Here is a 13,428-nt window from a genome sequence, read left to right as displayed (position 1 = left end):
CATTGCTTAACTCTAACCTTAGCTCCTCTTACTTTGTATCATGCAACTCTAAAAATTTATTCACAATTAATTACCTGTGTAGACGCGATTATAAATCAAGGGACTTCAGCTAAACGAAATCTCTTTTAGGCCCTCTTTTCCTAATATTCTACCTATTGGGCCTTTTATTCGGTCCGATCCAAGACAAAAAATGTGGAATAGGAGGACCCAAAGCAATACCGACCCCGATACTATCTAGTTGATAGTCGGTGACCGTTGGCCCTCTCCGGCTTACTTCTCTTTCCCTCTTTCTCTATCGTCCCCAAATTAGTTCCAAACCCTAGGCCTAGGGTTTATCTATTCCAATCCTTTCCTTCAAAAAAAAAAAAAAAAATTGAAGATGTCGAAGAGGAAGTTCGGATTCGAAGGGTTCGGCATAAACCGGCAATCGACCTACAACTTCGAGCAGTCGCAACAAGACCCTCAGCGACTCTACGTCCCTCCTTCCTCCTCCTCCTCCTCCCGCGCTCACGGCCACGACAATTACGAAGACACCGACCTTGACAACATCGATTACGACGACATTGAAGCCGGAAACACTCACGGTAACGGCGGAGGAGACGACGCCGGCGGCGGCGGCGGCGGTGACGAAGAAGTCGATCCTCTCGATGCTTTCATGGAGGGGATTCACCAGGAGGTGAGGTCAGCTCCGCCGCCCAAGCCCAAGGAGAAGGCCGACAAGTACCAGGACGATGACGAGGAGGATCATCTGGAGAGTTTCTTGAGGGCCAAGAAGGACGCCACGCTGACTCTGGCCTCCGACGCGCTCCACGCCGGCTATGATTCCGACGAGGAGGTCTATGCCGCTGCCAAGGCTGTGGATGCCGGAATGTTGGAGTATGATTCCGAGGACAATCCCGTTGTTGTGGACAGGAGGAAGATCGAGCCAATTTCAGCTCTGGATCATACTTCCATTGACTACGAGCCATTCACCAAGGACTTCTACGAGGAAAAAGAGTCGATTTCAGGTACATTCCATTCAAATCGTTTTCGTTTCCATTCGATTTCGGTAGTTCAAATCAATTGCATGCTAAGCTCCCTATAGAAAATAGATTAGCAGGAGTTGTTAAACTTACGAGTTAAATGGATACTTTTGCTTGTCTAGGGATGAGTGAGCAGGATGTTGCCGAGTACCGGAAGAGCTTGGCCATCCGAGTGTCTGGCTTTGATGTACCAAGGCCAATTAAGATATTTGATGACTGTGCGTTTTCTCCGCAACTCATGAATGCAATTAAAAAACAAGAGTACGAAAAGCCTACACCAATACAGTGCCAAGCTTTACCCATAGTTCTTTCTGGGAGGGATATCATTGGTATAGCAAAAACTGGCTCCGGAAAGACTGCCGCCTTTGTACTTCCCATGATTTGCCATATTATGGATCAGCCAGAACTTCAGAAAGAAGAAGGTCCTATAGGAGTCATATGTGCACCTACCAGAGAACTGGCACAACAAATACACTTAGAGGCCAAGAAATTTGCTAAATCACATGGCATCCGTGTCTGTGCTGTATATGGTGGGATGTCAAAGCTTGATCAGTTCAAAGAACTTAAGGCAGGATGCGAGATAGTTGTAGCTACTCCTGGGAGATTGATAGACATGATTAAAATGAAGGCACTGACGATGCTACGTGTAACTTACCTAGTGCTTGATGAGGCTGATCGGATGTTTGACCTTGGTTTTGAGCCTCAAATTAGGTCTATAGTTGGTCAGATTAGGCCAGACCGGCAAACGCTACTCTTTTCTGCTACAATGCCACGTAAAGTTGAAAAGCTGGCTAGAGAAATTCTTTCTGACCCTGTAAGAGTTACAGTGGGTGAGGTGGGAATGGCCAATGAGGATATCACTCAAGTTGTTCATGTACTTCCTTCTGAAGCTGAGAAATTGCCGTGGCTTCTTGAAAGATTACCTGGTATGATTGATGACGGTGATGTTCTCATATTTGCTTCTAAAAAAGCTGCAGTGGATGAGATCGAAACACAGCTTTCTCAGAAAGGTTTTAAAGTTGCAGCTATTCATGGTGATAAGGACCAGGCTACTAGGATGGATATTATGCAAAAATATAAATCTGGCATCTACCATGTTCTGATTGCAACTGATGTTGCTGCTCGTGGTCTTAACATCAAGTCAATTAAGTCAGTTGTGAACTTTGATATTGCAAAGGACATGGACATGCATGTTCATCGTATTGGTAGAACAGGTCGTGCCGGTGATAAAGACGGGACTGCATACACTCTTATCATGCATAAAGAGGCACGGTTTGCTGGAGAATTGGTTAATAGCTTAGTTGGTGCTGGTCAGAATGTTCCCGTGGAGCTCATGGACCTTGCAATGAAGGTAAATGTGCGCTACTGTTCAAATATTCTTATAGTTTATATATTGAGCTTATGCATGTGTCCAATCGTGATGTATTTTAGTTTTCGTACTGCTTGCTATCCGGACATATAAAAGTCATCCAATCGTGTTATGTTTTTAGTACTCCTAGCATCTACTGAGATGGCCTCTGTCAATGATATTACTGGATAAGTATACCCAACTGTTTGGCTCATGAATGGGCTTGTGTTATGTGCACTCTGGTTTATAGGTCCATATGCCCCATATGTTGCTCCTCATTTGCACTGCACTTTGAGATGGACTTCTTTTGTCATTCGCGGTCATTTTTAGAAAAAATAAAATGTTTTACTATGTCATTGGGATTATAGGTGGCAACTTTAGGGCAAAGCAAGCATCTTATAATGGTGACTTTTATTTCTGAAAAAGGTGCTAGTTAGTAGTTTTGTCCAACATATTGAATGTTCATCTTTATTTGTATACCATGTTCTATATGTATAACAATCGCTGGGGACGTATTTTGGCTTGTTGGGTTGGATGTAGTGTAGAGATCAACTGAAAGCCCAAATCACTCCTGTGAAGAGAATATTTTAGTCGCGTTGGCTTTATAATAAAACACTTGGTTTTCCATTTAATGACTTTCATTCTTGTCCTGTTATACTTCATATTGGTCGACAATTTATAAGAGCTGATACTCCTTAAAAAAACCTTCTGGATTTTAATATTAAATCAAATTTGATGCTTGATATATTGTTGTTCTGTAGAAGCTTTTGTACTTATTTGTAAGGTGATCGATTCCTTGTTCACTTTCATATGTATTGTACCTTTTCTTTTCATTTGTGTAGTTGTGTTTCTCTTCAAATGAAAAGTAACCAAAAACAAAGAGAGAACAAAAGGTTTCTCCCCATATTATGCATCTTGCAAGTTATATAGGTGCAAGTATCTCGTGTGAGGAGCTTGTTTGCTATCCCTTCTGTTTTACATCATTAGGAGTTAGTATGAAATCTTGGATTTCAGATCTTACATGCTTTATAATGAAATTTACATTGCCAATTGCAGGATGGAAGATTCAGGTCTAAACGTGATTCAAGAAAAGGAGGTATGACTTTGAATCATGCTATAACTGTTATTTTCTTTAGGTGCTTTTGCAGAGGATACTCATGTGGCAGCATTTTGTTGAGGCAGCCCATGATATATTAAATAAATACTCTTCTCTAATGTTTCAAATGATCATATGTATGGGTTGCACAGGTGGAAAGAAGGGTAGGGGGAGAGGTGGTGGTGGAGGCGGTGGCGGCAGTGGTCGAGGTGTGCGCGGGGTGGATTTTGGTCTGGGTATTGGATATAATCCGGAATCCAATAGTTCTCCATCACCTGCTGTTACTAGTCGATCTGCCGCAGTTACTTCTCTAAGAACAGGAATGATGTCTCAATTCAAGAGTAAGTTTGTTTCTGCTTCATCAAACTCTCCAAGTCAGGGTTCTGGTAACAGTTCGAGTGCGCATGCCAACAAGAGGCCTGCATTACGAGGATTTGTAGCCGGTGGTTCTATTGGTGGAGACATACATAGATCTCAGACAACCAATACAGTTTCTCCAGCTCCTGCACCAGTGGCAAACATATCTTCTCAGAATTCTGGAGAAAATTCGAGCCAGAAGCCGACGGAAAGGTTATTTTCATGCTCGGTCTAGACTTGAGCTAGAGTTATTAATTTATGTCAATTTGTAATGCTTATTAGGTTCATCTGTTGTCCTATTGCAGTTCTAGAGATAAACCTAGAGAAAGGCGGAGGCGCTCTGGTTGGGACTGTTGATGATACAGTTGAAGACCACTCAAATGAACAAGAAATTTTATTTTCTTTGTAGATCAAGAGCCCTTCTGTATCTGTATTGTTGTAGGTCTGGTATGCTCTATGGCTTTGCCTTGTTCCTGATTGTACATGTACCTTCTATATTTCATTTCATAGATTTGATTCTTACAGCAGATTAAAATTTTGATCAATTTCTTGCTTTACTGTTTTTGGATTAAAAACACATTAATTTAGTACACTCTGATCAACTTGATGCACAAATAGTTGATGATCATTTGTAATAGGTTGTCCATTGTTTTCTTTGTTCATTGACCAGCAGCAAATCTGGTTGCAGGATTTGCTTCCGTTGTACTTGGGTGTACTTTTTTAGTTTTTGGTTTTTTTTTTTTGGGTAACGATCAAATTGGGGTGTGCTTTGTAGCTTCTGGCAATTTCAAATAAAATGGCTTCGGGTAAGTTCTCTGCAAGCATGGTCATTTCATGTATTCAGTTTCTGTGTTTTCGTTTTCTTCTGCAGTTTATTCTTAGCCTTTAATACCATTACCAGAAATTTTTGCACCGCATGACAGCCCAGGGAGGTCTGACCATTGCTTTCACCAATGTCTTCTCCTGCAATTTCCTCTTTAAACCCCAAAATTAGCTGTAAAATTACCAGTTTAATCATCAAATCAAAATACCTCTACAATTACCAGTTCAATCACCAAAGAAATCATAGATTTGTACAATTACCAGTTCAAGAAATCAGAGATTTCATACTTGTAGCTGTTTATCTTCAGGATCCAAAGTTCTTTTGTTCGTAGGGATTCAAGCTTGATTGTTCTCATAGCAGTTCTTTCTTAAAATCCAAAGTTAATTTCGACGATTTCAGTGGCAATCTCAAATAAAACCTGCATCACAGTCTGAGTACTGCTCGATGAAACCAATTATCCGACCTGTGTGTTTCAGATGTAGCCTTATCTTCAGGGACATGGTCTCCTTGGATTCGTAGATGAATCTCAGTATCCACTACAATTTCTTATAAGCAATGATGGTCCTACTGCTGGCAACTCAGAAACCCATGAAAAATAGCTGAAGCAGGATAGCTATGTGATTCTGTGATCGCAACTACACTTTCTACTGAAGCCCTTCTCTAGCGACTGGATGTCAAGTTCAATGGAGGTAGGGCTACTCCTAAGCAAATTTATGCAACAACTTCTGGGTATCATAGGCAGTTAAAGTCTAGCTTACAAAACATTCGAAAAGGATTTGACTATATAAAAGTTTTTGTTGCGCTTCAAATCAGTTAGAGATCAGTTAGCTGCAGTAGGAGTTTGAATGTCAGATCAAGAATGTCAAAGTTCTCATTCTTGCTGGGATTGCTAGTGAATATGGTCATACTACGCAAATTATTTCAGGGAAGAATAATATTGATACGGAGGAAGTTAGATCTTTGTTATTATCTGCTGAGTGTGAAATTGAGCTTCAGCACAAGGCACACTCTTCATCTTCCTCAACTGCTATGGTTGCTCCTAATGGTATCCCTAGTTGGGAAGTATTCTTTGCGTTGCACATCTCAAGGTTCTTAATTTTGCAGTTCATCAAGGCATGTTTGGCTCAACTCCATCTCATTCTTCTTCTGGTAGCAATGTGATGTTCTGCGTGACCGCAGGCAGTCAATCCTGGAGAATAATGTGATGTTCTCCATCTATGGACCGAAACAAATACATCATTTGTGATTTTTTGCCTGGAAAAAAAGAACATATATGTTTCATTTTATTTTATGGAAGTACCTTGTGGATCTCTATCGTAGCCAAGTACTTCTGTCATTTTGTCAAAATTGGTAAAAAAAAAACACAACAATACCACGAAAAATGAGTTGTGAACAAAAAGAAGACGAATGGTTAATTTCCTTTTTATTGAAGTACCTTCTGTATCGTGCTTAGGGCCCAAGGCTCAGTGAATAACAAAGCTACTGCTAGGTAAGTCACCTTCACACACCTGCAACTTATTATCATCATTGACAGCAGATTTCTGTATATAAGAGATGAAGTTTGTCTATACACAACAGTAACAAGTTAACAAAGAAAGTGACAAAGTCCTAAAGAAGGTGACTATCGAGAGAGTACAGGAATACAAGAAGCTGCTGAACTAGTTATATACACAACAGACTATCTAATAATATGATGTCTCCGGTGGCAAAGCAATTTTACTGTATTTATGCCTTGGGACACTGCTCTATATTAATGTTTCTTTCTCTTCTTCGGGTAGCATTAGGGCATATGGCTAAGCAAGGCTCCTTGAGAGCGGCGTCGTCTTCGGGAAGTGGAGGAAGGACCCCGAATTTAAACTGCGGAGTTTGAGATAAATAGTGAGTCATTTTTAAGGACAATAAATTGTTGAAATGGGTCAATTCGGCTATAGGTATTGGGTTAACCTGGCAGCTATAGTCGTTGAAGTTCGGTTCCATCAGTAAAGGGACACCCATGTAATCCTTGAAAAAAGACTGGAGTAACAACTTCGATGGAATTAGCATCAAAGAACTCATGTCATGTTGGGCAGTCAACTAACATTTTACAAAAGCATCACTAACCTGAGTTGGAAGCTTACAAGTATTGACACAGATCCCTACACATTTGCTTTCCTCCAAGTACTTGCATTTCTCGACAAACACCTGCATGAATGCCAATTCTCCCAACAATGTCAGCTATTATCTAAGCTTGGAAGTACAGTCAAACACTTTTCCATTCTATTTTGATTAAGAAAATTAAAGAGATGATTACCCCACTAGTCCATGAATTCCCATCGGGTAGGTCGACAGAATTAACAGTACAGGGGCCCATGAGCCATTGACAACTGATTGCAGTCACCCTTGCTTCAGTTTAAAACAAATGCCATACAAGTTACAGCTAATGATCCACTTGAATAGTTATAGGAACATAACAAGGCTTATGCATATCCATTAAATATCCGTAGTGGGGGTGAAAATGTGGCATAGAGAATACTGACCAACCATGAAGGCGGCTATTTTTCCGCCTTGTATAGGAGCTATGAGCAGTTTATACAGTTCTAACAGGAATGGTGGAAACAAAGATATCAGAACTCGGACCTGCCAAGAACAAAGCATTCACTGATGTGCACCAACTAGTAAATGCAATTCTCTTTCTGTTTTTGGTTTTTGGTCTGATGGTAATTCAGTACCAAGATGATCAAATTGTTCATTGAATGGCATGAATGAAGTCCAGAACATCAAATTGTACTTTAATGAAGTCCATCCTTAAAGATTATTGGTTAACTTGAGTAAATAGAGTTTATTTGTTACTGCAATACTCCAATTGAGCTACATATGGAAATGAGTACTGTGTTGGGTGTGAATGGTGTTGAGGATTCTGGAAAGTATTTGAGGCTTCCAATAATGAGGATCGATTCAAGAGCAGGCCTTTGTGAAAGACAGGGTTGTAAGTAATATTCCCTGCAGGTAGGGAAGTCCTCATCAAGATTGTTCTCAGCTCAATTCCTGCTTATCCAAGAGCAATGTTCAGATGGTGGAGTGGTGTTTGTTAAGAGCTATATATTGTTCTCTCAAATTTGTCAGGCGGTTATTCAAACAATGGTGGAAATATTAATTGGTTAAGTTGGGATAAGGTGAGATTGCTAAAGAGAAGTGGGAGCAGTTCCCAGTGACTTTAATTTAGCTGTCTTGGCTAAATTGAGTAGGAGAATTCTACAATATTCTGAAGCTCTGTGGGTTAAGATTCTACAATGGACTTAATTTCCCAAATTCAAACTCCATATCAGCTTATAAGGGTTCAACAGAAACTTGGGATTGGAGCTGCATATTGGAAGGTAGGTACAGTTTCAATAACCATGCTCTCTGGCAAGAGTTAAATGGAGAATCAACTAAGACATAGAGCGATACATGCGTTCCAGGTACAGAAGTGGAAGCTATCTGCAAATCTTTCCCTATCTTCAGAGTTTGATCCTTAATAGAAATGATCTGATCTGGTGGATTGGAACACTTTAGCATGGATTTGGAGTTCATCATTTAATCTCTGCTCTTTAGACTTCCAACAGTAATCTGTAATCTTCCTTTGTCCGTGGACTATCATTGGGATCCCTTTGAAGATGCTCAGACAAGAGTCAGAAAGGAGCTATGGATGACTTGGATGGCTAAGTGTGAAGTGTTGTCGATCCAAATTACAATGAAGAAAAGGGTTTCTGTTGCCGTGTCTGATTTTTCGGCGACCTATGTTCAGAAAGGGTGTGATACTTTTGGCTAAAAAACCTGTCAACCTGTGCATAAGGCTGATGGAACCTGGCTTATTAGCAGATATGATAAAAGTCAATGTTGATGGAGAGCGTGGAGTAGCTGCGATAACAAGGCTGAGATTGCTTCTATTGCAAGATATTATAGCCTTAAAAGTAATTGATGGAATGATCTAGGCTATCATTGTTGCTCATTCTGCTGAAGCTTTTGCAGATTATTAGCGGTTGACTAGGCTAAGTCACTCAAGATGTGGTGTTTGAAACAGACTCAGAAACTCCACACTTTTATTTGTGAGAAAGCTGCAGCCCCTAGTTGGGAAATCTAGCCTCTGTTTAAATAGATTCAATGTTTTCAGCATAGGTTAATATTTAAGCAATTTAGATCTAAATCTGGGTTCTACTATAATGAGTAGGAATGCAAGATATGTACATGCATTGTATTCTGAAACATAGAAATTTGAGAGAGAGAGAGAGAGAGTACGGCAGCTTCTTTAGTATCAGAATTTGTTGGGTTGTTGAGCATCATCCGGTTGGCAACTTCAATTAGTCCATCGTATCCCGGCTTATGGGAATCCCATCCCACTTGTTTAACCATTTTGTTCCTGAACACATTCAGCAACAACTCATCCACCACTCCACCTTTGTGTTTCTGCCTTTCTCCCTCTTTTATCTGAAACAAACACCACTCACTTGCATAAACACACACACACACATAACTGAATGAATTTCAACCAAAAAAACAGACCAGCTCAGAATCCAAAACACTCTCACCAAACAAGACGAGACCCGAAACCGTGAGCAAATTCGGAGCTGGGATTTCGGTTTGGACTGAAGCCGAAGGTGTCGTTGTTGCCATGACGAGTTTGAGCAGGAGGAGAAGGAAATTCTTGGGGGGCAAACAACAGCCAATGCCTTCATTTTTTGCGCAGAATCACATGAACTCAAAATATCCCTTAAAACGCTTGGTTCAAATTCCAAAAGTCAAACGGGTCGGGTCGGGTCTCGTCCGGGTAAAACCCGACCCGTTCTGAAACATGGCGGGTATCCTCTTAAACCCTAACAGAAACACAAAAGTTACTTTAAACCCTTGTTTGAGAGAGAGAGAGAGAATGAATCGTAGCCGTTGGATGATGTCGTCGGGAGCGGGGGAGCTGGTGAGGAAGCTCTGTACGGCGGTGGCGGCGGGGGGTCGGCGTGACAATCCGGATAGGCTGTACCGGAGGTTATCGGCTTTGGGAGGAAGCGGGAGGAGCGCGGCCACGGCCTTGAATGATTACATCATGGAGGGCAGAACGGTCAAGAAATATGAGCTCGAGCGCTGCATCAAGGAGCTCCGCAAGTACCGCCAGTACCAGAATGCTCTCGAGGTTTCCACTCCCATCCTTTCTTTTACTATTTGCTTCGTTTTGATGGATTGCAATGAAATGTGTTGGGTAGTTGAATTGGTTGTTGGTTTGGTTATAGATTTCGGAGTTAATGCTCTGTTTTTTTTGGTTGATTTGCTTGATTAGTGCAGATAATGGAATGGATGGAGTTTAGGAAAATTCATTATGCTTTGCCTGACTATGCCGTACGGTTGGATCTTACGGCGAAAGCCAAAGGGATAGAGGCAGCTGAGAGTTACTTCAGCAATTTAGCACCGTCTGCGAAGAACAAATTGACTTACGGATCCCTTTTGAACTGTTATTGCAAGGAAGTGATGGAAGAGAAGGCATTGGCGCTTTATCAGAAGATGGATGAGTTGGACTGTGCCAACTCTACTCTGGTTTTTAACAATCTCATGTCTTTGTATATGAGAAAGGAGCGGCCGGAGAAAGTGGCGCCTTTCGTAGAGCAAATGAAGCAGAGGGAGATATCTTTAGATACGTTTAGTTACAATATCTGGATGCAGAGCTATGCCTCTTTGAATGATATTGAAGGCGTGGAGAGAGTTGTGGAAGAGATGCAAAGCCAAGATCAAGACAAATGCAACTGGTCAACATATAGTAATCTGGCTTCCATCTATGTAAAGGCGCAGCTTTTTGAGAAGGCTGAGCTAGCGCTTAAAATGTCGGAGAAAATGATGATACCGCTGAAGCAGCGCCAGACGTACCATTTCTTGATTACCCTCTATGCCAACACTGGTAATCTAGGTGAGGTCAAAAGAATATGGGAATCCCTCAAGTTAGCTTTCCCAGAAACCACCAATATGAGCTATATACTTGTGCTTCAAGCTCTATGTAAGCTAAAAGATGTTGAGGGTTTAAAAGAATGCTTTGAGGAGTGGCAGTCCAATTGCTCCAGTTATGATATGAGGTTAGCAAATGTAGTTATACGTGCTTATCTTAGTCAGGACATGCATGAAGAAGCGCTGTTGATCTTTAAGGATGCTACTAAGAGGTCTAAAGGGCCTTTCTTCAAGGCTCGAGAAATGTTCATGGTTTACTTCTTGGATGCCCGTCAGGTTGATTCAGCCATTAGCTATTTGGGAGAGGCGATTTCAGAAACCAAGGATGAGAATTGGCATCCGTCTCCAGAAATCATTGGTGCATTTTTTAAGTATTTTGAGGAAACAAAAGATGTTGATAGCTCTGAAAACTTTCATAAGATTCTGAAGCGTCTAAATTGTCTCAGTTCCAATGAGTATTCTTTGTTGCTTAAGGTTTATCTAGCAGCTGGTGAATTACTTCCTGAGATATGTCAGAGATTGAAGGAAGACAACATTCAAATAAGCCCCGAGCTTGAGGAATTGGTGGAGAGGGTTTCCCCAACTACATCGACAGCATAGCAGTCCCCTAGTTTTGACAGTTTTTGGCATTTTGTAATTCCTTTAACTTATACACGGGAACCTCTGTAGTTTTCTGAACTCAAGATTGTTAAAGGCTGGTTGTAGTGGTTTTCGGCTATCCAAAATTGAATCTCAATCTGATTTCATATTTGTGCTATCAAGCGTCTACTCAAAATTGTCTTCACAAACATCTTGGGATCCAAGGTCTTTCGATAACTCTCAGATTGTGGTTTCAGGTATTTGGTCTTTTATTTTTGTATTTTGACCGTCTCTTTGATGATTGCTCATGTAATATTTGTTTTGGGCCGCAGTTCGTTGTGCTTGGCCTTTATGGTGTATTGATGTAAGATGCAACCTCATATTAGAAAGTCATCAGTGGTAATCGTGTTAGACTTTGATGAAACTCACAAAATCCTTTTCTTATTTGATTTATTTTTTTTGTCCAGAATGTACGAAAATAAATGTGGGTTTTACCATTGAGATTCTTGATGAGTTTTGCTTTTTTTATCTTTTGGTCTGATGATGAGTTTTGCTGGATTTGTAGAAATAAATGTACATCTGTGTCTGCGTTTCTCTTTTTCTTTTTCTTTTTTTCTTTCTCCGGAAGGCTGTGCTTTTAAAAGACCAGAGGTGTTGACTGGGAGAGATGGACACAGGATGGTTTTGGTAATCCTGTTGTGAGTTAGAATATCATTCCTCTCTAACCTAAAGTTATTGTCTTATGGTTTGATTGAATGGTTCTTACTTCTTAGGTTCTCAGGCACCATTATGGATTGTTTGTTAGAGTTGGCTTGCAATAGCAGGAGCATATTTGAATTGTGTGTGTTTTTGTGTATATGTGAGTATTTTCACATACTTTTTTTTTTTCTTCTTGATAATTGCTGGTATTATTTCTTTCTTAATTTGAGACTGAACCGAACACACAAAGAACTCTTATTAGGACATCAATAGGTATCCCATTAAATTGTGGAATGTAAAGTTGAAAGATGAGTTCCTTTTAGCAAATCACATATATTTTACACTAATACACATATAAGAATTAGATATAAAGAGCTTTGATTGATTATTTTTTTTTGAATGGTTGACTGATACTATTATAATAGTCTCTGGTATGAACTGCCTCAAAGACTTCAATTTCTCCACGTCACTTCCTTGGAGAAATCAATAATCTATGCATGATGGGTTTTGTTGTTTAGTTGCCTTACGTTGCCTTATATACATATATATTGTCTTCTTGTTAGTTTTCCTATGAATCATTTTTTTTAAAAAGAATTTTTTTTCCTCTATACTGCAAGTTAAGGGAGCAGAATTTTTGGTCAGCATAAACAAGTGCAATTTTGTAAAACGAGGTAGAAACTAAACTACCTCTTAACCAATTGATTGAGTTTCACTCTTTTTTCACTGGCTTACATACGTCATGTCCCTCGGTTTGTCTTCAACTGTTGATTTTTGTTTTTAGTTTTCCTCCTCAACTAATTAGCTTCCATCAGAAACCTAATTTGAGGAGTGTAGAAGGTAGAAATTGCTATTCAATGATTTCCAGGGTACTTGGAAGTGTTTTGTTCAATTATGAGTAGAGTTTCTTTGTTTATAAACGTGCAACCTGGTTCTTGTAGACCTGATACAGACTGGAAGCAGAAGTCTCCATCCTCTTGATTGAGAATTGTTGGCAAATGATGTAGATGTTCAGTTTTGTTCAAACTATCCACCTTCACAGGGAGAGAGAACAAGGTAGCGGATATCCTCTCCAAAGCAAGTTTGACCAACTCTGAAGGTTTTTCAATTTCCACAGGCCTCCTGATATTTACTGAAGCATTACTTCATGATATTGGTGTTTTTGTAGGCCTAGGAGAATTATGACCAGCTAGCTTCTTTTGTTTTTTGTTTCTTTCTGGGCTTTTAGTCTCCACTGTATCAAAGAAAAACATGCAACTTGGTTGATCCGATTCTGTCTATCTATATTTTGTTTTTGTCCTTTTTTTTTCTTTCAATTATCTATAATATCGTTGTTGTGATGAAAATTTATGATTTGTCAAGGGGGCATCTCATCAGTGAAGCAGATTTTAGTTTTATTCTTTACTTACCTACAACAGATAATATCTGGATGGCATAGCTCACTTCTTTCTTTCAGAGGTCAATTTGATGGGTGAAAACTGAAAAGAGGAGCAACTACTATTTAGGCTTCAAGTCTTTTAACTGCCATAATTTTATTCATTCAAGTATTCCCCGCCTTCTTTCTGGT

The 13,428-nt window shown here is 40.0% G+C and overlaps 3 protein-coding genes across 5 annotated transcripts; 2 read left to right on the top strand and 1 right to left on the bottom strand.

Moving 5' to 3' along the window:
• The first annotated feature begins 236 nt into the window (after positions 1-236).
• On the top strand, positions 237-4,368 carry LOC112194771 (DEAD-box ATP-dependent RNA helicase 24). Its single transcript, XM_024334998.2, has 5 exons — positions 237-1,007; positions 1,145-2,373; positions 3,427-3,466; positions 3,619-4,036; positions 4,129-4,368. The coding sequence occupies exons 1-5, from the start codon at positions 380-382 to the stop codon at positions 4,178-4,180; spliced, it is 2,367 nt and encodes a 788-aa protein (XP_024190766.1). The 5' UTR covers positions 237-379; the 3' UTR covers positions 4,181-4,368.
• Positions 4,369-6,054: 1,686 nt separating this feature from the next.
• LOC112194773 (beta-carotene isomerase D27, chloroplastic) lies at positions 6,055-9,352 on the bottom strand. Of its 2 annotated transcripts, none has more exons than XM_024335001.2 (7): positions 9,191-9,352; positions 8,901-9,089; positions 7,163-7,262; positions 6,937-7,028; positions 6,747-6,827; positions 6,591-6,659; positions 6,055-6,503 (listed from the first exon to the last, which is right to left on the bottom strand). In XM_024335001.2, the coding sequence occupies exons 1-7, from the start codon at positions 9,335-9,337 to the stop codon at positions 6,372-6,374; spliced, it is 810 nt and encodes a 269-aa protein (XP_024190769.1). In that variant the 5' UTR covers positions 9,338-9,352; the 3' UTR covers positions 6,055-6,371. The 2 variants fall into 2 exon arrangements, with proteins under 2 accessions (XP_024190769.1, XP_024190770.1); XM_024335002.2 differs by having other exon boundaries at positions 6,363-6,503; positions 6,764-6,827.
• Positions 9,353-9,431: 79 nt separating this feature from the next.
• LOC112194772 (pentatricopeptide repeat-containing protein At1g02370, mitochondrial) lies at positions 9,432-13,160 on the top strand. Of its 2 annotated transcripts, XR_005808791.1 has the most exons (3): positions 9,432-9,786; positions 9,936-11,422; positions 12,803-13,160. XR_005808791.1 is itself a non-coding variant. In XM_040517127.1 (2 exons), exons 1-2 carry the CDS (start codon positions 9,454-9,456, stop codon positions 11,184-11,186), a joined length of 1,584 nt encoding a protein of 527 aa, XP_040373061.1. In that variant the 5' UTR covers positions 9,432-9,453; the 3' UTR covers positions 11,187-13,160. The 2 variants fall into 2 exon arrangements, 1 of the variants encoding a protein (XP_040373061.1); XM_040517127.1 differs by having other exon boundaries at positions 9,936-13,160.
• The last annotated feature ends 268 nt before the right edge of the window (positions 13,161-13,428 follow it).

The sequence above is a fragment of the Rosa chinensis genome, chromosome 3 (genome assembly GCF_002994745.2).
Source record: "Rosa chinensis cultivar Old Blush chromosome 3, RchiOBHm-V2, whole genome shotgun sequence".
NCBI lineage: Eukaryota > Viridiplantae > Streptophyta > Magnoliopsida > Rosales > Rosaceae > Rosa > Rosa chinensis.
The sequence above is the reverse complement of the archived record's forward strand: the minus strand, read 5'-3'. Positions and strand labels throughout refer to the sequence as shown.